General features: G+C 42.1%; 1 protein-coding gene across 3 annotated transcripts in view; it reads right to left on the bottom strand.

The window, feature by feature from the left end:
• Positions 1–25,908, bottom strand: part of ARHGAP17 (Rho GTPase activating protein 17) — a 1,246,301-nt gene that overhangs the window by 41,911 nt on the left and 1,178,482 nt on the right. The window contains exon 20 of one of the 3 annotated variants that reach the window (XM_044089407.1): positions 7,218–7,265. The exons of the other annotated variants lie outside the window; for them this stretch is intronic. Within the exon in view, the coding sequence (XP_043945342.1) occupies positions 7,258–7,265 (8 nt within the window). The 3' untranslated portion in view covers positions 7,218–7,257. The remainder of the gene's footprint in view (positions 1–7,217; positions 7,266–25,908) is intronic. 3 annotated transcript variants of the gene reach the window in all.

Genomic DNA, 25,908 nt, shown 5'->3' with positions numbered 1-25,908 from the left:
ATGATACGTTCCATGGCCTTCCAGATGAGGCTGGTCACACTTCCGGGTCTATAATTCCCGAGGTCGGTTGCTAGGCCACCTTTGTGGAGGGGAATAACTGTTGCTGTTCTCCATTCCGCAGAAACAAGCCTTGTGGTTAGGATATGATTGAGAAGTGTACTCAGTGGTGATGCTAGTTCATGTTTTAGCCTGTTTACAAGACAGCCTGGGATGCCATCTTGTTCCATGGAGGCTGTGCTTTTTTGCCTTGGACAAGGCTTTAATGATCTGCTCTTCAGATATGTAGGGTGGGGGTGAGTTTGGGGCCAAGGTTTGTGATAGGTTTGGAGAGGATAAGGGAGTGAAATTTTTGCCAAACCTATCCGCTAGCAGGTTTGCTATCTCTGTGGGGTTACTGTGTGTGTGTGACACCATTGGTCACACGTTCAGCACATGCTTGGGTCCTACCTTTTACACTACATACATACGTAGCTGTAAAAGGCCTTATGTTATCCTTGGCTGTGCTTGCTACGTTTTTCCCAAAGATGTCCTTTAGAGGATATGACATGTCTTATTTGCTTGTTGAGGCTGAGGAGGATGCTTTTCCATTGTTGGGGCCTTGCCTTACTTTTCTTCAACAGCAACTTTGCATTGGTTGTAAAGTTTGTCAATGCTGGATGTACACCATGGTGGCTTGTTTTTACTTGGGGCTCTAGTATTGACTCTTTCTGGAACACTCGTGCAAGTGATAGTAGAGGGCTTTAGTGTAAGTTTTGGTGTAGTTACCACTTCCAGCTGGGGGTGGAGCTTGGAATGCATTTATAACTTCCCCTACCTAGGAAGGTACAGTTTTTGCCTTGTTGAGGTTTTTTTCGTCTGACTTCTCCCTTTGAGAGTTCTGGTGTTAGTGCCAGCTCGATGGTGACTGATATGGGGTCAGATTTAACTAATGAGGGTCCGACAGCTGTGGCAGTGCATATGTTTGCCATGTTACTGAAGACCTAATCTAGTACGCTTTTTCTTCTTGTTGGGGTATGAACAATTTGTTCCAGAGTGTCTGAGTCAATGAAGTCAAGGAGCTTTTGGGCTACTGAGTTAGTGCAAGAGTAGGTTTCCCAGTTAATGGTGGGATAATTGAAATCCCCCATAATCAGACTGTTCAGGAATTTTTGGATTGACTCCAGTTCGGTCAAGTAGGCTTCATGTGCATCATGACCCATGGAGGGGGATCTATAACTGGCTATGACTTGAACATGGGGCTTACCCACAGTTATCTGAACTTGGAGTAACTCCATGGAGTTGTCCAGTTTAACTAGATGGGTGGAGAATTTATCCCTAATATAGACAAGACCACCGTCTCCGTTGGTTCTCATACCATCATTTTGCAGTCTGAAGGTGTGGAAGGCATTCTAGTCTTGCAAGGCAAGGGTACTCTCTGATGCCTTGAACGAGATTTCTGTGACTGCACAGACATCTACATCTTCCAGTGACAGTAGTGCATCTGTGATGTGCAGTGTTTGGTTTAAGATCCTAGCGATTAGCAGCATAACCCTTATTTTGTTAAGACTGGCAAGTTTCACATCAGTAAGTTTGTTTTCGAGACCCTGCCTAAAAAACACACTATGGGGGAGGCAGGAGCCCTTGCCAGCAGCCGAAAGCCTAGTGCTGCCAGGTGCAGACTGTCTCTGGCAAAGCAACAAGGTTTGTCGACCATGTCATCCCATGCTGACAGAAACTGGAACCCCTTTAAATGACACCAAAAACTAAGCCAATTATCGAAATCAAACATTTTTTCTTTATACTGTGGCATCATTCTAGGTGAGGGTAGTATGCTGCTCAAGGTTAGGGACATACCTGCCTGGGACAGATACTCAAAGCTCAATCATGTTTCTCTTCATATAGTCCAGTCAGGTACGTCTCAGGTCGTTCACTGCAACATGAACTATGACAGACTTATAATGGTACTTGATGAGAGACCCGAGTGCATGTGTGATCTAACAAATCCTGACACACGACAGGCAGCTGACCATGACTTTCTCTTTGTCCAACCTGGTGAATGGGACATCCATGTCTCACAATGGAGTCTCCAATGACAAAAAAAATTTTTTTTAGGGTTATGCCTTATTGGCTTGGTATGTGAGATACTGGTGTTGGGTGTCATGGGTGCTGTGGGAAATGTGTTAGTTGTAGCAGTTTTGTGTTTTGGAGCTCTCTGGTATTTCAATAAACATTTTGACCAGTATCTCTTTAACAGGTGTCTGGAGAGGGTTGTCATTTAGTCACTGATGAGGATGCTAAATGCCCAAACTGGCGTCACAGTGTGAGGCTGTTTACAATGGCCTAGACCTGTCGAGTATGTACGTGCCTGTGTGTGTGCATGTGTGTGCGAGTATGTGCACGCGAGACCAGCATCACCACAGAGGCTCAATACCTTCCCCATGTGAGTGGACATTTCTTCACACCCATCATGAAGGCTACGACCAAGGCAGTGGCTTGGTGAGCCTACTTGCTATCTCCCAGGCTGCTCAAGTGTATCATTACCCCACCTCTGAAGGACAGCGGCTGTGTGACAGACAGGAATCCTCTCCTGTCAGCTTTAACACTTACCTAAACTACTAAGCAATCTGTTGTAGCCAGGGATGTAGTCAAGGCTTTATTCCTCTACATCACCATAGATGGTGGGAAATGGATACACTTCTCAAATTATGCACAGCAAGTTCTAAATTAGAATTCCCTGGACTTGAAATGCCTCAGAGTAATTACCTCTGAGAAGATTCCAGAGTAGCAGTGTAAGACATCTTTAAGGATTGTACATTACTTGCATACCTTTAAGAAAAAGGTGCAGTCAAAGGATGGGAATGTGCATAAGAAGGCTTGCATGACAGGAGCTGTAACCTGGGAGGACAAGGGATTAGCACTCCTACGTTGCTGATGGTAGCTCTTGACAGAATGAATGGAGAAGTGCGCACTCACAGAAAATGGGGTGCAAGAAGTTCCCCGCAGTAATAAAATGCTTAAATCAGCAACCAAGAGGTGGGGTTAGGGCATCCAGAAGCACCCTCTGTTGGCAGGATGCAGGTGAGCAGAAAGCAAATCTCATAGCTGCTTATATGATGGCGCCTCCTGATGGGTCTCGTGTCTTGCCAGAGAATCAGACTATTTTAAAACAAATTCCAGCAAATGTAAGAGACCAAAATGATCACTCAATTCACTAACACTCAAGTAACTGCTGTCCTGAAAAGACCTGGAATAAGTTATATTTCTGGATTTTCAAAATTCTACAAATGACTGAAAAGAAAGGACAACTGAGCTGGCTCCATGAAGCAAAGGGATGAAGTCCTGATTGTGACCCAGTTGAAAATGGGTCAGTTAGTAGCCTGGGCAATACAAGAGATAACAGGGAGACAATGAGGCAATATCCCTGTCACTTTCAGGAAGGAAAATGTGGGGACATGCCAAAAGGTGGGAACTTGTTCTCAAATTCTGGCAACGAAACCGAAGTCATTGACAGGAGTGGCTGATGGACTATAAGGTAGGCGGGCCAAAGGGGCACATCAACGGCTAGGACATGCCACTTACATCAAGGTACCCAATATGCCCTTGAAATTTTACGGATTAGAGCAAAAACTAAGCTGACTGTAATATAACAGCTACTGCATCTCTGTTCCTCTTGCCAGTTACAAACATATCCACAACCCAGTAGCCAAAAGCTCTTCCCTTCTGAGGACATAAGACTGCTTGGTAAAGGGTCATGTACTTGGTACACCTCCTAAAATGTGGCTGCAACAGGGAAAACGCAGTAACTGAAGATGCAGAATATCTGAAGTCACTATTGGCTGATGTAAAAAGAAAGCATACTGAACAACCAAACTTATGTTCACCCCACAAGAAAAGCCAACACCTAGGAATCCCTAGATAGCTTCTGTACCCACAGTCTGAATAAGTTAATGAGGTCTAACCTAGTTAAAAAGCCAGATACAAAGCTTAAGGAAAGAGGAAGTCTCCCAGTTCAAGGTTAAATATAAACCATTGCAGATGCTCTGTAAATAATCTTAAAAAGATCAATTTCAGGCAAATAACCTGACTTCATATGAAGTCTGGGATCCTGTTACAAATGTTGAAAAATAGGAAATAATTAAATCAAAATGCAATGTAATTTTCCCAGCACTGTCCTTGTATCAAAAGATAGTAGCTGGGAACAAAAACATGCACAAGGGAAACTCCATTTGTTTTAAATGTTGCAAACTTTATATTTTAACTTTATTTTGTTTTGATAGAGCAAACAGCATTCAGACACATGGAAACAAATGGGAAGGTTAAAACCAGCAGAGGACATTACCCTGTATGAAGATTTAAAATGTGACAAGCCAGATCTGCTTGTGTAGAGAGAGAAAATGCTGACCACGACACCTGCAACACGAGTCATATTAGCAACAATGACACCTACACTAGAGCTGTAAGAGGAGGAAGAGGAGTGAAGAGGCTGTGGCTGCTTACCTCTACATGGAGGAAGGGTTTGAGTGTGTGACCAAAGAGGTAATTTGTAGGCATATAAAACTTGAGGAAGTCAATCACAGCCCTGTGCAATGCACGTTGCTCATCCTCCTAGCAAACACTCACTGGCATAACTTTCAACGTGCAGACACTGAAAATAGGAAGAAAGGCCCTTGAAAAACAATCTGGACATCTAATTAGCATAACATGTGAATAAATAGCACACAGCTCGTACTGCTTCCAGTAGGAATGTGGGATACTACTTAGAAACAAATATTTAAAAACAGCACAACAAAAATAATGGAAAAATGCAAGCACATTATGATAATCGGTAAAAATCTGTAGAGTTAATGAATGTATTGCAAAATTCTACCATACAAGGCAATTTATTTTTGCTTCAGAAAAAGGGAGATGAAAGATGTGTGTTCTCTAAGTTATTATGGCCACTACTATATTGGTCATGTAGTATCTAGTTTGCTGTGTAGTTGACCGCTTCAAGTATCACATGTGATGGGGGAATTCAGAAAACCGTTTGAAGGGGGCAAACCTGAAAATAGGGGCATCTGAGGGGGGGGGGGTAAAATCAGGCCTGAAAAAAGGGAAGGAGAGTCAAAAATATGGGCATCCTGTGTAGCAGTAAATCACGCCTGAAAATTGGAAAGTCCCTCCAAAATAGGGGCAGTTTGGAGGTCTGCATTTAGGCATGTAGTAGATGTTAGGGATCTAGAAGGAAACATTCCTGAGGGCTGCCTTACTAACATGTTCTCTCGGTATGCTATCACCCACGTGAAGGGAAATAAACAGAGCAATTGGCTGAGGGGGGAACAATGGTCTGCAAGCATTAGGGACAAATGCTTAAAAAAATGACACTGAAGATCTCACACAGCAATTAAGATAAAAGATGGTGGTTTCACAAAAAGCACAAGATTCTGTTTCAAAATACCATTGCAGCAACTAAAATCAACAAGCAAAGATGCAGAACAAATACTTTGAACAAACATATATCTTGGCATATAAATGCAGTTCATATTATTGTCCTAGTGACAGTGTGATAAGGGCAAATGAAAGGCCATCTTCAATCTGCATTATGTATAGCTCTACCCATGAGACACAAAAAACACAAGACGGTGAAATAAAGTTTACTAATACTCATGAGAAAAACTGCTCAGAATAATTCATCACACAGAAATTGGTAATCTGCCTCTTCTGTAAGTATACAGCCTTATAAAACTACTGCTGCACTTTAAACTGTCATGAAGTAAAACAAAATGGAACATTTACACCTATTAAAATGAGATTAGTAAACACTTCTCTACTGCCATGAAATTCAAAATCAGAAGTACATTTTCTTTAAGAGACAACTTATTCAGGAGTTAGTTTCTATTTTGTGCTCTACTCTGAAAGTTTTGTGTCAAGTCGATGGAGCTCTCCAAAAAATAGTTTCATTTTACAAATGGTATAAATAGCTAGAAAAAAGAAGGAAGGAATAAGACTTTCTCCTTATATCCTCTCATGGCATGGAAGTCAAATTTATAGCCTGTTACCTAAAGCTGGTCTATACATTCCTTAGGTAACAGTGCTAGACAGACTAGACAGCAAAGAGTTATGGTAAACGGGAAGGTATCTTCTTATCTTTGTAACTTGATAAAAGAAACATTTTGACTTAAAATCAACTAAAACTCAGCAATATTCTCAGATTCTGGTTTATACTAGTTACTTAAATTTGCTATCTGATTTGGAGTGCAGTGTAGGACAAGACCACTATATGCTACCAGTTCCAAGTAAGATCAAGACCTTTAACATTATCTTAACTTCTATCCATCTGACCTGAACCCATAAAAACAAATACACAGCAATATCCAAGCCCATGACCTAGAAATCATAAACCTTAACTTGTCCAAAGACTGAATCTGTGAAATGTCCTTAATAGGAACTTGTAAATTACATAACCAAACTTTAGACCAGTTAGCTCATGCCTCATTTTTTAATGTGTCCTACTTACTTGCCTATGTTTGAATGCAAAGCTTCACAATGCATCATCACATTCAGTCCATTTGGCTGGCTTGGTTTCCACTGATGGTGACAGTGACAGTATCACATACCAAACAAGGTACGAAAATGACTTTCATAAGATTTGGTAAACCCAAAAAGCAACCAGTACAGAAAATGATGTTCTTATCACAGCTTAACAGCCAGAGCAGGTAGTAGTGATGGCTTTTCAATTCCGTGATCATATACACAGCTATTCTAGAAAGCAAACTGGATGGCTGGACGCAAACAGTTTTAGATATGCATGACATTGAAAACTACTAAAATGTACACATGTACACATATATAACAGATTTACATACAAAAGAATGGGTAAGTAATATACAGAAGTAATGTAGTCCTTCCTTTTCCCCAGCAATGCAGTAGTTACAACAAATTCTCAAAATATTTGGACTGTGACAAATTACAAGCTTCAGTGCTCCAATCCAAAGTTGGAAATGATGAATTATCCAATGAAAACCCACCACATACATAGAAACAAAATGGCCTTTCATTACAAAATACTAAAAATGTGGTAAAAGGAAAGTGAACACATTGTGAATGTTTATTTTTATTATCCCATGCAATATTAGTGTGTGTGTGGCAAGCAAGCAATGTTAAGATCACAAAGGTTAGTGACAACAGATATGTGCATGTACTGATTAAGGCTGCTGGTTAGCACAGTCTTTGGCCAATCAGTTTGCCGTTTTTCTTACCACAAGTTTTCCAATCTCAGATCATATTGATAATTGCCGGTCAAACATCTAGATTATTTAATAGAATGCTTTTGATTAGAAATACTCAGTTAATTACAGGTAAGCTTTTTCATGCTCTAAAACTGATACAAGCCAAAAGCAAGAATGACAATGTTGCTGATATTTATACTGTTCGATATCAGTGTCTACAAGTTATGGCAAAAGAAATTAACAACTGGCACCATGTAGCTTTAACATTCTTTAATAAGTGTAATTACTAGTTAAGTATCCACAGTGCATATTACAGGTCTTGTTTAACTGATGTCATGTTAGATAACAACAGTGGTTAAAGGAAAAAAAAACAAAAAAAAAACAGTTAATTATAGAAAATTACAAAAAACACACAGCGTACTTGCAACTACCATACCAGTGATAAGATACCTACCGTAACTATAGACAAACATTGATGGTAAATACTGTAGGAGGCAGAATCCTACAGTGTCCATGGGTTCACATATGTCCTGCTGTTACACTTTTTTTAATTTTTTATTACCAATGAAAATAACCCAAATAGTTGCAGTCATTTAATCAAAGGATAACTACTGAGAACTGTATAACATACTCCAGTTTACCCCTGCAACAAAAATTCAACTCCACCCCCCCCCCCCCAAAAAAAAAAAAAGAAAAAAAATCACATTTCAGACTAGGTAACAGCTAAGGTGCTAAACTTACTAGTCTAATGTGTAAAACATCATCTCAGATCTCATTAATCCGGACATTAAAAATTTCATAACCTGGGCCCCCAACAATCCAGCTTTGTCAAAAACATGTCTTGCCTTTCTAACCTTATTTGAAAAGGTCTTTGAAGCAATGGGTATGAGTTCATAAAAGCACAAAAGGAGCACTATCCCTTACGGAGGAATTACTGACAGACTTTTAAATCTGAAAATATAACCATGTGTTGCGTGGTGGACAGCTCACAGGTTGACAGAACCCAGTCATAGGTGCCACTCCTGAAAAACTAACAAGCAAGTGCTTTACTACAGGGTTTGGTGCTGGGCCCTCTACTGACCTGCACTTCTTAGACTATCAAACACACTCCTAGCTTATGGTTATCAAAGTCAGCAAATTACTGTAAATTGGGGGTTCCTCCACTGACTCACAAAGGCCCCAAAATGGGTTAGACTATGTCAACATATTGTAAATATGTACTTACTCTCAATACCTTATGTACATATTTTTGTACTAATACTGCAAAATTTCTGACCACACAACTGTACTGTGAGCAGGTTTTGTGCCCTTTATATGTTAGCACTGTACCACTTGTTATCCTGCTACTATTACTGCATTAACTGCCTTTGCCTTCTAAATAATGTCAGCATCCTAGTAATTGTTATTCTTTAATTACCACACCCTACTAATTGTTGTTCTTTAATTACTATATACTTGCACTGTAACTTCTTGGAGCTTTTCTCCCCAGGACTCCGCTGAAAACGGGCACAAGCTGTCCAGTCGGATTATCCTGGTAAAACAAATGTTAACTAAATAAATAAACAATTGGCACAAGGACAACAGTCTCAAACTAATTAAAAAAATGTAATACAATTCACCCTGGGGAAAAAAAAACACACTTCTACATCACAAAATAAAAAAGTAATACAATTCACTCTGGGGAAGCAAAAGATTTCTATATCACACCATACAGGTAACTGCGGCGGTGGTGCTGCGGTAACGTTGCCGCCTCACAGTAAGACACTGTCCTGTTCAATTCTCAGCTAAAGCGTCTTCTGTGTGGAGACATGCATGAATGGGCACACCTTCATTGAAGGTTGTGCGTCAAGCTGGCAACTCGGCACGTAAAAATCTACTGCCAATCATTAGCGGACCGGAGTTTCGCTGTGGCAACCCCTAACCGGGAAAAGCCGAAAGACACAACAACCATACAGGTGACATACCCCATCCAATCAGACAATGTAGCGAGTCACTTAGGCACTTTTATTCATAATTCCATTCCTTCTGACCATCATGTCTCTGTAGTAGTCTTATTGGATGAAGACTTTATAAAAAAGAAAGTTGGAGAAATCATACCCTGCATAGAAGAATTATGCATCCCAAATGTGCATCCACAAATAATAAATGGCCAGATGCTACATATATCTAGGCTTTGCAATGACGAAGTGCACCAACATGAATTAGAATGATTACAGAATGATTTACTGAGCTGAGGCTATAAAGATCTTGAAATTCGACGGGGAACTATGATGACGAAGTTACAGAGAAATGAGAGAGATCTCATTTCTCAGTCAGAAGAAAGGATGACATGGAAAAACAAAACAGAGAACCAAGTGGCATAAGATGTTTACTAACACACAGTACTGACATATAAGCCATTTGTGAAATTATTAGGAAATGGAAGATTTTAACTTCAGATGATAGCCTAAGACATATTGTTGATGATGTCCCCATATTCACTTTTAAGAATAAGTTGAATCACAAACAAGATACTGTTCCACATAGCCTTAAGATGGGCACTTTCCATGTAGAAGATACAAAGCATGTATTTATATAGATACAAGCAATTGTTTCAAACATCCTGTAACTGGTTGAACATAAAAATTAAAGATGTATGTGGATTGTACCACTAAGAACACAATATATGCAGCTACTTGTGATAGCTGCCCAGGATTTTATGTTGGGAAAACCAATAAGTCTTTTAAGGAGAGGTGTCTGCGCCATCTTAGTGATATTAGACTTAATGTACAGATTAATGCTTTGATACAACATATTCAAAAGTGTCCTGGACATACATTTTCCTTCCTAGCCTTGGAAAGAATGCTAGATAATATAAGAGGTGGAGATCTATCAAATAAAACCGAAGTCTTGGAAACACACTGGACAGCTGATTTACAGGCAGACAGGAGCTCTGGTCTTAAATGGAGTGGTGCCTTTAAAACTTATATTGAAAAGCAGGAAGCTCAGGAGAGGACTTGACTGGATTAGCAACAATATAAAAAAGGGAGGTATTTTAGTGTGAACAGGATCTGATGAAGGCATAGCTGAAAGCACTCATCCTGTTTGTGAGCATTTACATCTTGTTTGAAGGATTTTTGTTCTTTATTAAATTGTGCTGGTTTTATTTTGATTTTATCTGCTGACCACACATTCTACTCTCTCTTCATGGTGATATTGCAGTGCTTGTGTTTAATCTTCAGTCATTGTTTTAACACTGCAGTCTTCCATGGTTAGTGTTTTTTTGTTTGTATGAACCAATAATGCATGACCCTGGCTAGTAGCAGGCCAATTATATGAGAAACATGTGAACTCAATCAGAAGCCAAATGTCAGCTGCCAGTGATCAATCATGGAAGAACAAAAAAGCTCATCAGCAAATAACTTCACAAGACCCAGCCAATTACATTGGGGGATATCAAAACTTTATGGCCTTAATACAACTCCCGTCTGACACTGGCTGCACAGGATATCATGGTTAGCAGACAGTGCCACATCCTATTTGGGGGACAGTCCATGCCCATAGCAGAGAAATTATTTTGGCTAGGTGTTTGTTTGCCTTTTGATGCAAGTATTATATTGCTCATTAAGGAGCAAAAAAATTTGGTGTGTACATGAGATCTAACATGTTTTCAAATTCTGTGTACCTCATCAATAACCATGAATAATCAAAACCAAGAATGGGGGCTGAACCCATCCTGCCAGTGTTGTGTGACTACTTTTAAATGTGGGATTATCTTTTATGCAGAACGAGAAAGGATCAAGCCCTTGCATGGAAATGTTAGTAAATTAGGACTCTACAGAGAAATGTACAACTGTCAAAAGACTAGTTAATACAGATCAAAGACAGGAACCAACATGCTTCCACAGTTAGAACAGATATGTATGCATTAAGGGTGTGCCAAATTGACAAAAAAAATGAAACTTAACATATACAATAATGGGAAATGACAAAAAAAAAAAAAAAAAAACACACACAAAACAAAAACAAAAAAACTCCACACAGTGCGAAGGGTAAACAAAGCACAAAAATGCCATTCACAATGAGGGAACCCACAACCAGACAAAATGAAAGTAAGATACAATATCAAAACCTGCAAGTATGCAACACACACAATAGCCAAGCTCCATAACATGGGGAAAGACCCCCCCCCCCCAGCTAACTGCAGTCTGTTTATGAAGCAGATTGGACATTCTTAAAATGCCTGCCTTTTCCCCCAGCAAGACCGGTCACTGCACTGTTGAGAAAAGTTCTGTAACTGAGCTTTAAGGACATGTTCTATCACTGTGTTGCCCGGGTCATAGATGGTCAGTCTTAAAATTGTGTGCTGTGCACTAATTTAACAAGCTGCTGCTATGCAGTTTGCTGTTACCCTTTTAACACACTAGCCAGCAAATATCTCTTTGGTCCTTCCCACCTGCAACTTTCTTCCTTTCTTTTGGGTTCTTCCTCTCTTTTTACAGCTCTCTTCCAAGGCCTTCCCTCCGAGTGTATATTTCTTGGCGTCTTACAGTCGCAACTTAAGCATTGTCTTAGCCGCGCAGCTTATCACAGCCCATTCATCAGTACTCTCACAACTCTGTTGTCTACCTTTCTTCTAAATTTCTGTGTTCAACTTGTTCTTTTTTCAGAACTGCATTGGTTGACCTTTGTGCTCTTTTTTTTGCTGCCCTGTCAACTACTTACTCTGTTCTAGAAATTCTTTAACTGACAGCTCCGTTTTTCTGTCAAGACTATTTTATCTGTCCTCTAGCAGTTTACTGTGTTTCTGATGTTGCCTACCTACTTCTACTGCTCCTTCGTGAATTGCCTCTTTTGGAGAGGCAAAGCCAGCCAATCTGCACCTTTGCCTTACCTTCCCATCTCACCCACAGCTGATATCACTACTTTTATAGTCCTAGCTCCTTTCCTTCTTTTCCTGTCCAATACTTTTTCAGTGTACTACCCAACCATTCCTTGTAATATCTCTCTACGTCCCAATGTTTACATCACTTCCTGTTAATGTCTGATAATTTATACGCCCTCCTACCCTACACATCACTTCAATCTCTTTCTCAGTCCTTTTTACTTCATACTTTGCAACATCCCTACTACTTGCTACTCACCCATTTGGCGTTGCCACATGTTTTTCCCCAGACTATCCTGAAATCAAACAGATTGTCTTGTAGTCTGGAAAATACTGCACAAACTCCAGTATTCGGTTTCAAAAAAATAAACAGACTATTGGAGTTTGTTAAATTTGTGGATTTATTATGCTTTTTCACAGAAAAGCATAGTAAATTAGCAGAAAAAAAGTATCACAAACAGAAAAGGATGGCGATTTCCCCTAACATGACAATGATGTCACGATATGGGTGGAAAGCGGGCGTACAGAGGGGAGGAAATGGCTGGGGTTATGGGAGGTGTGAGGGGGGTGGCCTTGGTCCAGTTTTAGGCACAACGAAAGATGGAAACCCTACACCGATCCTTTACCAAATCATAAACTGTACAAGACCTTCTCTCTGTGTTGACTCCTTTCAATTTTATTTTACATTAACACAGCCACAGTACTCTCTGCAGCTGTGTTCTGTTACAATATCTATAAATAAAACAAAAAAGTACAGCCTCTTGATTCTTCTGATAATTTTATTATGAACAGCTAAGCTTTTTTCTCTTAATTAGACTTCATCGGAACTAAAATAAAATACAGACTTACATTAAATACTATGATTAGAGTTACTCCACAGGTTTTGCCATGATTCTTGGCCTCTACTTGATTTATTGCAAAATCATATATGTCTAGAAGCTTTGGTTATGTCAGAAGTAGAAACAACATTAGGTGTTACTGCTATAATTCAACTGAACCACAATACCACACCAAGAACTTTATTAGATAAAGCTTTCGGGTCTACACCCTTCATCAGTATGAGTCATTACAAAAAAATCAACATTTAAATAGGAGAATATAAAATCACATGCTTCAGCCCATCCCACTCCCTAATTAACAATCAAAACTAAAAGTAATATACAACTCATAAAGGTCTATATAAAAAAATACTAAAAAAGACAAAAAAATCTTACTTTACATAAAAACTCTTCTGCTTAAAATAAAACATAAAAATTATTAATAACTTATACAAACATTATACAAGTATTTAATATATCTATACACAATAAAGAAGTCACTAGTAGCATCTAACATCCTATAGTGTACTGCATCAGGTTCTAGAAACTTGTCATAACCTATTAAAGCCTATCTCTCTGCCTTTTAACTAATACTGGCTTTAAACTAACCGCATTATTTAAGCCAAGGGGTATGTCCGCCTGTAGCCTAATAATCCACTCAAGTTCTCTCAACTCCAAAAAATTGTTAATGTCACCTTTCCTTAAACTCACTGCCATTTTACTTAATACCCTAAATTTAAATACATGTCTTTCACCTTTCTCCATGGCATGCTTACTCAGAGCATTTGTCAATACTTTTCTTCTTACTTCAGATTTATGCTCCACTATTCTCTCTCTCAGTTTTCTGATCGTTTTGCCCACATAGAACGATGTACATAAAGTACACGTAGCTAGATACACTATCCTTTCCGCATTACAAGCAGTTACTGTTTTTATAGCAAAGACTTCTCCTGTTACTGGATGTTGAAATTTAGTGTCTCCTTCATATAAATCATTGCAACAGGAACAATTATAACATTTAATCATCCCTTCTAATTCATTTTTTCTCTTAGTTTTAACCTGAAAGTCTTTATAGCATATTTTCTGCTTCAGAGCTTCACAGTTCCTGTAAGCAAACCTTGGTTTGTCACCTACAATTGATTTTATCTCAGGCATAGCCAATAAAATTTGCCAATTCCTTTCTATTATATTACATACACTCCATGTATTTAAATTGTATGTTGTCATATACCTCAGTTTGAACAACTGTAGGTGAACCATCATTTGTTTTCTCATTAGCAACCGCCAATATTGGTCTATAATTAATCTGTCTACCCTCTATTACTTCCTCCCTTATCTTATTTATCAAATGTTTAGAATAACCACTTCTCTCAAACTCTAATGAAATAATTTCTACCTTTTCAGAAAAAATATCCTCAACTGTACTCAGCTTACTCAATCTTATAAATTGTGCTTTAATTATTCCTTTAAAAATATGTGGAGCATGCATACTGTCCCTATTAACATACCGCAAAGCATCTACCTCTTTTCTGAACACCTTAGATTCTAATCTGCTGTTAACCTTAAACAACGTTACATCCAAGAAATTCATACTACTAACTGAAGCCTCCATTTTAAACTTTAGAAAGTCAGTTGAGCTATTGCGGTATTGTACATAAGCTTCCAATTCCAATAGGGACCCCTTCCATATCATAAAACAATCATCCACAACTCTTTTGTAGAACAACATTTTCTCATTTAAGTAACTACTTTCATCAAATATAACTTTCTTCTCCCACTCATAAAGCACAAGATTAGCATATGTGTTGGCTATGGGAGTGCCCATTGCCACACCTGTAAGCTGCAGAAAAGGTTGTGCATCAAAGATAAAAACATTGTGTAACAGAACTACTTCCAAAAGAGAACAGATGGTCTCAATGTCTCTTCCAACCATTCTCACCTCCTTATTCAAAAAATCATGTATAGGTGTTAGTGGTGAGGATTGAGGCTCCTTGATTGCTGGGCCAGGGCAAGTGCATCACATTTGTGGTGGCAGTGGTTGGGATATCCTCACATTTGTTTGGCAGAGGTGGGATATCCACATCACATATTAATCCGTTGGCAAATACTAATTGGCTTGTAGTGGTGTGGGTGGAGTGAATCCTGTAGCTTGTGTACAGGGAGCTTTGAAGATGTTTTGTACTCTAAAACAGCCAGAGTTCAGATCACAATTGTTTTATTTCTTTTGTTAGCTTAGCTGGTCAGGGTGAGCAGGCAACATGTCAGCAGAGGAGCATGGAAAGCTGACAAAGAACCAGCTGGCGAAGATGTGCCAGGCTAGGGGACTGGTGCATGGAAACCTGACTAAGCCAGACCAGATTGCAGTCTTGGTTACAGCTGCATCAGAAAACAGTAACCAGGACAACAACAAACTGGCAGTGGAGATACAATACCCTCAGAGAATGGACAGCTCAATCTTTCTGCAGTAGACTTAAAAATCTAGCAGGAGCTACAGAGACTTGAGTTTGAGGCCAGGTGTGTGGAATTAGAAGCAGCTGAGAGACTGAGGCATCTAGAGAGTGAGGAGAATGAGAAACTGCTATGCCTAGAAGCTGAGGAAAAAAAGAAGCAGAGGCAGCATGAGAAGGAGATGCTAACTCTTCGCCAGAGTCATGGAGGTAATGGGTAAGGGAGTAACTGGACCCTAGAAGCACAAAACGTCAGCAAATTTCTTCCGCAGTTTAAAGAGGGGGATAATTTTGATAGTTTTATTCATATGATTGGGAGGGTATGTAAACAGTATGGAGTTGACCAAGGGCTCTGGGTACGGTTCCTGATCCCCTTACTCCATGGTACAGCTGTAACTGTATTATCTAAAATGTCTGATGTTACCCGTTTTGATTATACTGCTGTAAAAAATTATCTATTATAGTTTTTTTAAGCTAACACCTGAAACGTATAGGAAAAAGTTTTGCGAGCGTAGACGCAAGGCAGATGAAAGTGTGTGTGAATATGTTGCTGAATTGAGCACTTATTTCCATAGGTGGGTGAGTGGACGTCAGGTCACCACTTTTGATGGGCTGGCAGACCTTTTGGTGATGGAATACGCCTTAGCACTTTGCCTGAGGACATGAGGATCTGGTTAGCTGATAGACAATGTGCTACTTCAGATGAGTTGGGGAAGAAGGGAGACCTATAACCTGGCAAGCAGGGCAGCCCTGCACAGGAAAGTACAGTTGTGTACACCTACCATAAATGTAGATGTTCGAGTGTCTTCACTGTTGCAGTCATAACTGTATGGTGCTCCTGCCGGCAGGCAGCCCGAGGTCGGCCAGAATCCCAAAGTCTGGGTCCGGCGTCGGCTGTATAAGCCAGTATCCTGATGCCAGGACGCCTTGGTACATAGCCCCCAGCCGACGCCATCTTCTCCAGCCTTTCTTGCCCTAGATGTCAGAAGCCCCCAACAAATCAAAAATGAATCCAACAAGGAAACACAAATACACCACAAATATGAGAGAAAGAGGGGATAGGAGGGAGGGAAACCCCGACTGCAACAGTGAAGACACTCGAACATCTACATTTATGGTAGGTGTACACAACTGTACTATGTTCTTCATGTTTCACTGTTGCAGTCATAACTGTAGGGTGGAATCCCAAAGCAGTGTAGAGAGGGAGGAGGCTTTAGATAGAAGAAAGGGAGGCAAGAATACCCCAAAGACAGCAGAGGCAAAGCCTGCCCTAGACTTAGAAAACAAGGGAGATTGTAGTGCTTGGAAAAAGTATGCACAGAACTCCAAGTGGCAGCTTCCAAGATATCCTTGGTAGGGACTCCTCTGAGGAAAGCAGTAGAAGTAGCAGCTGCTCTAGTAGAATGACTTCTAATGGTCCCTGGAAACTGTTTCCCATGATGAGTGTAACAAAATCTGATTTCATAAGCAATCCATTTGGAAATAGTTTGTTTAGAAATAGGTTTTCCAAGAGAACTGGAAGCAAAGGAAACAAACAATTGGTTAGACTTTCTGAAATCTTTAATCTTGTCCAAGTAAAATCGTAACTGTCTGTGCACATCCAATGAATGCAAAATCCTTTCCCCTTTATTTTGAGGATTTGGAAAGAAAGTAGGAAGGTGAATTGTCTGATTCAAAGCCACTTTCGAAATCACCTTAGGCATGAAAGTAGGACTGGTCCTCAAGGAAACTCTGTCCTGATGGAAAATAAGGTATGGTTCCACAGCCATGAGAGCTTGCAACTCTGAGACCCTTCTGGCAGAGGTCAATGCTAACAAAAGAACAGTCTTCCAGGATAGAAACTTAATATCTGAAGATGCAGCAGGCTCAAAAGGAGGCAAAGTAAGTTTTTCTAAAACATAATTAAGATCCCAGGCAGGGACAGGAGGGGTCCTTGGAGGCCGCAAATTTTTAGCCCCTCTCAAGAACTGCTTCACCAAAGGATGTGAAAAACAGGAGGATCAGAACTGAAATGCGAGAGATAGCAGAAGCATGAATCTTAATGGAAGAAAAGGAAAGTCCTTTAGATAAAAGTTCCGAAAGGTAAAGCAAAATAGAGGAGAGATCAGGAACCTGAGGATAAGAGCCTCGGTCCTGCATCCAAATAGAAAACCTCTTCCATTTAGAGGCATAAGATTTCCTAGTGCTAGGCCGTCTAGCTTCCAAAAGAACATCCAAAACTTGTTTGGGAAGACTAGAGGAAATCAAATTCCTTTGAAGAGCCAAGCTGCCAAGCAAAGGGTCTTGAGATTGGAATGTAGTAACTGACCCTGATGCTGGGACAGAAGCGAAGGGTTCAGTGGAAGAATCCAAGGAGGCCCCGAGAACAGGAGCTTTTAGGTTGGATACCAAAATTGTCGAGGCCAATTTGGAGCAATCAAGATGAGGAACTTGGGCCTGTCCTGCTTTATCTTCAGTAGTACCCGAGGCAGTAGAGGAAGAGGAGGGAAGGCATATGCTGACAGGCTTCTCCAGCTGAAGGACAGGGCATCCACTCTCCATGCTGTTTTGTGGAAGGACCTGGTGCAAAAGCGAGGCAGCTGATGATTGAGATGGGATGCAAACAGATCTATCTGGGGACATCCCCAAACTGCAGTAATCCTGTTGAACAAGTTGGTGTCTAGCATCCATTCGTGAGGATCTGAAATGTTTCTGCTCAGGCTGTCTGCTAAGAGATTCTGTTTCCCTGGAATGAATTGAGCCTGGAGATGCAGATTCAAATTTAGAGCTGTGTCCCATAAACCCATAGCTAGTCTGCAAAGGGGGTATGAATGAGAACCCCCCTGCTTGTTGATGTACCACATGACCGTGGTGTTGTCTGTGCGAATTAGCAGAGGCCCTGGTTGTAAAAGGGTTTTTGAAGGCTAAAAGGGCATTTTGAACTGCCAACATTTCCTTCAGATTGATGTGCCAGTGAAGATGGTCCTTTGTCCAGGTTCCCTGCTGGCAATTGTCTAGAAAGTGTGCTCCCCAAGCATAATCAGAGGCGTCTGTGGTTAGGATTTGAGTAGGCTGAGGGAGACGAAAAGGTTTTCCTTCGTTTAACGTGCATGCCCTGGACCACCAGAGGAACTCCTTCTGGAGGCAGGGGATCAGAGGAATCAGAATATCCAGATTGTGGTAGTGCTGTGACCATACACTTTTCAGATACCATTGAAGCTTTCTCATGTGAAGCCTTGTGTTTGGAATCAACAGAATGCAGGAAGCCATGTAGCCCAGAGCCTGCAGGAATTTCCTTGCAGTGAGCTGAGATAGAGTTGCCAAGGTGTTGAAAGTAGAAGCCAGCTGAGTTTGTTTTTCTGGAGTGAGGTAGGCCCTTTGTAAGGTTGTATCTAAGAGGGCTCCCAAGAATACCTTTTGTTGAGAAGGGATCAAATGTGACTTTTTTATGTTCACTGAGAATCCCAGTAGTAGGAGAAGACGTTGAACAAAGTCCAGATGTTGAAGCAGAAGATCTTTGCTGTCTGCCTGAATAAGGCAGTCGTCCAAATAGGGGTAAATCTGGATCCCCTGAAGTCTGCAGTAAGCCACTACTGGTGCCAGGCACTTGGTGAAGACTCTGGGCGCAGTAGATAAACCAAAGGGCAGAACAGAGAATTGAAAATGCTTCGAACCTGCCTTGAACCTGAGGAATTTCCTGCGTTCTTGTCTGATAGGGATATGCAAATAGGCTTCCTTTAAGTCCAATGTCACCATCCAGGCGTCCTGAGAGAGCATTGGAATTAGCTGTTGCAGAGTAAGCATCTTGAACTTTGGAATTTCCAAAAAGGTGTTTAACACAGAAAGGTCCAGAATAGGTCTCCATGAGTTTTGTTTTCTGGGAACCAGAAACAGCCTTGAATAAAACCCTTTTCCCATTTCCGAGAGTAGAACAGGCTCTATGGCTCTCATGGCCAGAAGAGCATCCACTTGAGTTAAGGCCTCTGACCATTGAAGTTTTGGCAGATCTGGCCAACCGTGAGTCCTTGGCAAAGTGTGAAAGTGGAACTTGTAACCTTTTAAAATCACGTCCAATACCCATCTGTCCTGGGTAATATGAGTCCAATTTCTGTAAAAAAAGAGACAGTTTTTCTCCGAGAGGGGCGTCCAGGTATAGGGGTCCTGAAGCCCAACCGAGAGAGTCACTGAGTTTGCTTTCTTTGAGATTGGGATCTGTCTTCTCCCCTCCTAGGTGAAGAAGCAGTCCATTGTCTAGATCTGTAAGAGGTCTGGCCTTGACCACGACCTCTGGAGCGTCTATATCTTCCCCTTTGAGGCCTGTCAGACGTGGGAAAGGACCAATTTTTAGAGAGCCAATTCCTGGAAAATCTAGGAGGCTGAACCTGCAAGAAATCTTTTACAGTCTGCATGGACTTTGCCTTTTCTTCCATCTTTTTAATAACTTCCTCAGCCTTAGAACCAAAAGAACATCCTGTTGAACAGGGGCATCTAATAACTTAGCCTTAACCTGTTCAGGTAAACTTTGTTCACGAAGCCAGGCATGTCTCCTAATCACAGTACCAGAGGCAGCAGCCCTGCAGGAAGCATCCAAAGCATCAAAACCACAATGTAAGCTATGCTTGTTAACCTGTTCAGTAGCATGCAAAACATCCTGAAGTTCCTTATCCTCTGCACAAGCAGGAAGGGAAGCAAGCTTTTGCTTTAAAACAGACAAAAGAAATTGCTGATATTTAAACATATGAAACTGGCAATTTAAAGCCCTTACAGACAGGGTAGCAGAAGTATATACCTGTTTTCCCCACCTGTCTAAAGCACGAGAATCCTTCTCAGAGGGAATAGGATTTTTAGAAGTAGCAACCTTAGCAGACTTAGAGCCCTGAGAAATAGTTTCAGGATCTGCAGAAGGGTTTTTAAATAAAAATAAATGAGAGTCAGGAACCCTATAAAATCTATCAGGCTTAGAAGGAGCAGGAGGCATGGAATCAGGATTCAAATTAGCCTCAGAAAAAGCATCATCTACAATGTCCAAGACAGGAGGGATAGCTAAAGGCCTATGCTGAGGAAGAAGAAGAAATTCTCTAAGCCTCTTCTTGGAAGCAGAATATTCCTGTCCTTCCCAATGAAAATGTTCCCTCATCTCATGCAAGGTTTCCCCAAAGAAAAATCCTCAGGCGGAGAGGCCGAGGGCAAAGAATCCTCAGCATCCGAATCCTCATAAGGGGGAAAGGAATAGTCCTGATCAGAGGAAGAAACAGAAGATACAGAAGCCTGGTCAGAGGAATCCAGAGTAACATCCTGTCGAAGCCTTTTTTCAGGAGGGGGGTGAGAACCCCTAATCATTGTAAGCAAATCTTCAGCCATCCTCAATAATTGTTTTTGTGTCTTGGGAGTGGATTCAGAAGCAGCTTGAGCTGGAACTTTAGACTTAGTAGGAGTCTTTGTCTTTGCCTTTGCCTTTGAAATAGTGATGTGAGTAGGCCTGAAAACCCCCTCAGAAGCCGGTACCTGCACAGCGGTTCCGGACCCATCTGAAGGAGCGACGTCCGAAGGTCCTGCAGCAGTTAAAATAGTGGGCCTCGATGGCTCCCCATGGGAGTCCGTATCGGCCATCGGTTCAGAAGTGGCGGACGACAGGGGCTGCAAAAGCGCCTCACTGACGACAGCCGAACCGGACGCTGGCTCCAGCTGCAACGAGTCCTGTTTGGACCTCGGAGGCCTGTCTTTGTCTTTGCGCTTCTTTTGAACTCCGGTAGTGTCCGACGACATTCTGTAATTGAAGCGTCTTCCAAAATAATGTAAAGCCCAATCGTACCTGCGCTTGATAGTACGAGAGTTGAACCTGGCACAGAACCGATAACAAGAAACGTCGTGGTCAGGGCCTAAGCAAGGTAGACAGTAAGAGTGAAAATCTTTATGAGGTATTTGTTTCCCACACGCTATACAATTATTAACTTTTTCTGACATCGGAGGAACAAGAAAAAGATTCCCCAACGGGGTACTTAGCTTAGAGAAGAGAAGTAACAACTTCGGACCGACAACAACCAAATACGCTGTTCGAAAATCGCCAACCAAAGTTTTGCGAGCTGCTTTCCACCGCATGGCAAGAAAGACTGGAGAAGATGGCGTCGGCTGGGGGCTATGTACCAAGGCGTCCTGACGTCAGGATACTGGCTTATACAGCCGACGCCGGACCCAGACTTTGGGATTCTGGCCGACCTCGGGCTGCCTGCCGGCAGGAGCACCCTACAGTTATGACTGCAACAGTGAAACACGAAGAACATGAGGACCCCCAGTACTGCTCATGGGTCTAAAGGAACCCATGATGGGCAGCACAGACTGCCCAAACAGAATCTGCCAGTATCAGGGGAAGCCACTAGTCCAGGTACATGTCGAGCAGCTAGGGTTAAATGTTTTGAATGCAACTGGTGGGGCCATGTGGCATACAGGTGTCCATGAAGGCAAGGTGGGGAACAAAAGATGAGGGAGTTAGTAAGTGGGAAAGACAAAATGCCAATAGTACGTTGCATTGAGACAACAGGGGTACTAAACTACCATCCTGCAGACGTCCTGAGAGGGAAAGATTTGGATAAGGTAGTACCATGTGCTTATGCAGTTACAGGCTAGGAGACAAGCATGTGGGTCTGGTAGCCTGGGGGAGACCCAGACAGACTGCATACTTGCAGCCAGGACTGTTGAGGTGTTTACTTCAGGGAGTGAGATACGCTGTAGCAGTGAAACTGAAGGTGAGCCACAGCTGCTTGAGGGTACTGATGGTCCCTTGGACAGAGAGACTGCAAAGGTAGAGGTGAGTAGTAGTACCCAGTTTGACAGTGAGGCACCACTGTCAGAAGAGGCCAGACATCCTGTGGAAGGGGAGCTAGGAAGGGTTAACAAGGAGAGAGTTGAGACAGGCTTCAGCTCTCAGACCCTACATTGCAAGGCCTGAGGCAGGTAGCTAGGGAGGCACCTGATTCTCAAGGAAAGGGGGAATCTGTATACTGGGACAAAGGCTACTATACAGAGAGTGGACCCCTGAGGGCGAGGTAGAAGGTGAGGGAGTACAAGCAGTTGGTAGTGCCTAGAGCCTACCATCTGGTGCTTCTAGCCATAGCCCATGATATTCCCTTTGTAGGTCAGATGGGCATAAAACGTACAAAGAGGAGTATTATGCAGAACTTCTATTGGCCTGGAATTTAAAGAGATGTAACAGGGTACTACAGGACCTGTGAGGAGTGCCAAAAGGTAGGCAAGGCAGGAGACCAGGAGTGAGCTCCTTTGATGTCTTTGCCTGTGACTGAGGTGCCATGTCCGGGGGTAGCTATGAATATTGTGGGTCCTCTGAGAAACCCAAGTTCCACAGGAAAAAGTATATCCCAGTGGTAGTGGATTATGCTACACAATACCCTGAGACAGTGGCTTTGTCCTCCATTGAGGCAGAGAAGGTGGCAAATGCTTTGTTAGAGATTTTCAGCAGGTTAGGTTTCCCAAATGCAATACTGACTGACAGAGGTGCCAATTTCATGTCAGACCTCCTGGCTTGTCTGTGGAAGTCCTGTGGGGTGAAGTACATAAAGACCACCCCCTACCATCGCCAGACTAATGGTCTTGTTGAGAGGTTAAACTCTACAATCAAGTCCTTGCTACGGGCATTTGCAGATCAGTTTAAGAGGGAGTGGGACAAATATTTGCCCCATCTGTTGTTTACTTACAGAGAGGTTCCCCAGGAATCCACAGGTTTTTCACCCTTTGAGTTGTTGTATGGGCATAGGGTGAGGGGACCTCTAGATTTAATTTGAGATGAGTGGGAAGGTGAGTGCAAGTCTCACAAGGAGCCTGTTGTGGCATACATACTAAACCTCACGACAAGGCTCAGGGAACTCATGGGCTTGGCCCAGGAGAACCTGGCAGAAGCCAAACAACAGAAAAAGGTGTGGTATGACAGGAATGCTCAAGCTAGAGAGAATGCAATGGGGCAGCAGGTAATGGTTCTCATTCCTGTCAGACACAACAAGCTGCAAGCAGCTTGGGAGGGACCCTACAAGGTGGTAAGAAAGGTAAGTGATGTTAACTACATGGTGGAACTGCTAGGCAGAAGGCAGGGGCACACACTGTACCATGTTAACATGATGAAACCTTACCATGACAGGGAGGCCCTTGTGCTGAGCATTTGCAGTGGACTGCAGAAGGAGTCTGAGGGAGATCTGGGGACTGATCTCCTTAGTGATGTTCCGGCTGACACCTCAGTGGAAGGAGTAGCAATGTCCCAGCAGCTATTTCCTACCCAGGTTCGAGAAATCCGAGCAGTGTTGCAGGAATTTGGGGACATGTTCACTGGGAAACCAGGATGCACCTACCTGGTGCAGCACCAGGTGGATAAAGGACCCCAAAAGCCTTTTATTCAGGACCCTTATAGAGTGCCTGAGAGAGTCAAACAGACACTGAGGGAGGAAGTAAAGGAGATGTTGGAACTAGAGGTGATTCAAGAGTCCAACAGTCCCTGGGCCTCCCCAGTGGTGCTGGTGCCAAGGATGGCAGCACCAGGTTCTGTGTGGACTACAGGAAATTAAATAGTCACATAGAGTCGGATGCTTACCTCATGCTTAGGACAGATGAGGCCCTAGAGCAGCTGGGTGGGGCTAAGTATCTTACAACCATTGATCTTACCAAGGATTACTGGCAGGTGCCCTTGACTCCCAGTGCTAGATAGGTCAGCCTTTGTGACTCTTTTTGGCTTGTATGAGTTCACAAAGATGCCCTTTGGGATGAAGAATGGCCCAGCGACTTTCCAGAGGCTGGCAGAGTGTACCCTAGCAGGAGGGTTTGCCCTTGCTTACCTAGGTGATATTGCCATCTACAGCCATTCCTGGCCAGAGCACCTTCAGCATGTCAGGGAGGTGCTGGGCAGACTACAGAGGGCAGGGTTGACCATTAAGCCAAGCAAATGTCAGGTGGGTATGGCGGAGGTTTCCTAAATAGGACAGAGTAGGGAGTGGTAAGATAAGGCCAGAACCTGCCAAAGTGGAAGCCATTCAGGCATGGCCTGCACCTGTTACCAAAAAGCAGGTGAGGGCATTTTTCAGGACAGCAGGGTACTACAGAAAGTTCGACCCCAGTTATAGTACCATAGCTGCTCCCCTCATAGACCTGACAAGGAAGAACAGGCCAGATAAGGTAGTGTGGACCCCCAGCATGTGAGCAGGCATTCCAGAAGCTTAAAGAAGAGTTGGGAGGGCCCCCTGTGTTAGCCAGTCCAGATTACAGCAAAGAATTTGTTATGCAGGTGGATGCTTCGAACCATGGGGTGGAGACTGTACTTAGCCAGATTTCTTCAGAGGGGGAAGAGCACCCAGTGGTTTATCTCAGTCATAGGCTCCAATCCAGGGAGGAATGCTATGCAGCTTTAGAAAAGGAATGTCTATCCATAGTGTGGGCACTGCACAAACTTCAGTGGGCTCTCAAGACAGGGAATGGGGGTGAGGCACACTTGGATAGACCTAACCCTCTCAAGCAGCGTTTCTCAAGGGTCACTTGAAAAAAATATGTCCAGTTCTCTGGGGGGTGGGAAGACTGCCAGTCTAGCCAGATAGGATTTTATACATAATTCTGTCATTTGTAAATATGAATGTTGAATTATAGGCTTGTTTTCTTAAATGAAAGAATATGCTGTGAAATGCTGAACTCAAAACAATGTAGCAACATTGCCCTCTGCTGTAAAGAAAGCCAAGTCAAGCATTTCTTATCTGTCCTTTGAAATTGAAATTATTTCATGACTGTCTAATGTTTACAATTCGGCTCCGGCCGGGCTAGATGAAGGTTTCCTGCCTACTGTTTTAAGGCTAAAGTTAATGACCAGAATTTAGATATGGAATGTCCTTTATTGCTCTGGTTTCTGCCTAGGTATAAAAGAATGTAAGCATAGTTTCTGTCAGCCTGGGAACACCAGGAAAGTGTAAAAAAATGATGTAATGGGAATCAGGACTGCAACAGCAATTTAAACAGAGAGAATCAGAAGGCATTTAGCATTTTTGTCTTGATCATCAAACTCACAGCACTGTCTTGCTCATATGTAAGTTATCTTAAACTTGTGTTTTTTTTAGGAATAGCTAGGAACTAGAAAGATTAGACTAAGTGTTTTTCTGTGAAGTGAGATCTGTACTAATTTATTTTAAGTATGTATGTGCGATCTCTGAACTCTTGACTAGCACTATGTAGTAGAAAGTATTCTCTTGTGGTTTTAATTATTTATTATTAAATATTTTAAAACCTTTTAACTGTTGCTTTGTGGAGAGATAGGTTAAGCTTTAAGAGTACATTGCATGTATACAAGGCTCCTGTACCAAGTCACTCTAATAAGCCTTGACTGTTTAGTCACAACTACCAATTGGATAATAATATTGCACAGTAATAATTGGACACCCTTTTAAAGGGCCTTTGAGCAGCTGATAAATATTGTGGGTGGTGGCAAGTGGAACTACTGTACAGTCTGGGAGAAAGGGGCACAGCTGGAGAAACTGTGCCAGCCTTCTCCCAGGAGTGTCTGTGTGGTTGTATAAACTCTTATCTCAATGTGTGTGTGTGTGTCTGTGTGAGCTACTTGAGCAGGGACATGAAGC

This window comes from Protopterus annectens, chromosome 12.part0 (genome assembly GCF_019279795.1).
Source record: "Protopterus annectens isolate FY-2018-M chromosome 12.part0, PAN1.0, whole genome shotgun sequence".
In the NCBI taxonomy this organism is placed as follows: Eukaryota; Metazoa; Chordata; order Ceratodontiformes; family Protopteridae; genus Protopterus; species Protopterus annectens.
This window is presented reverse-complemented; position numbering and strand designations above follow the sequence as displayed.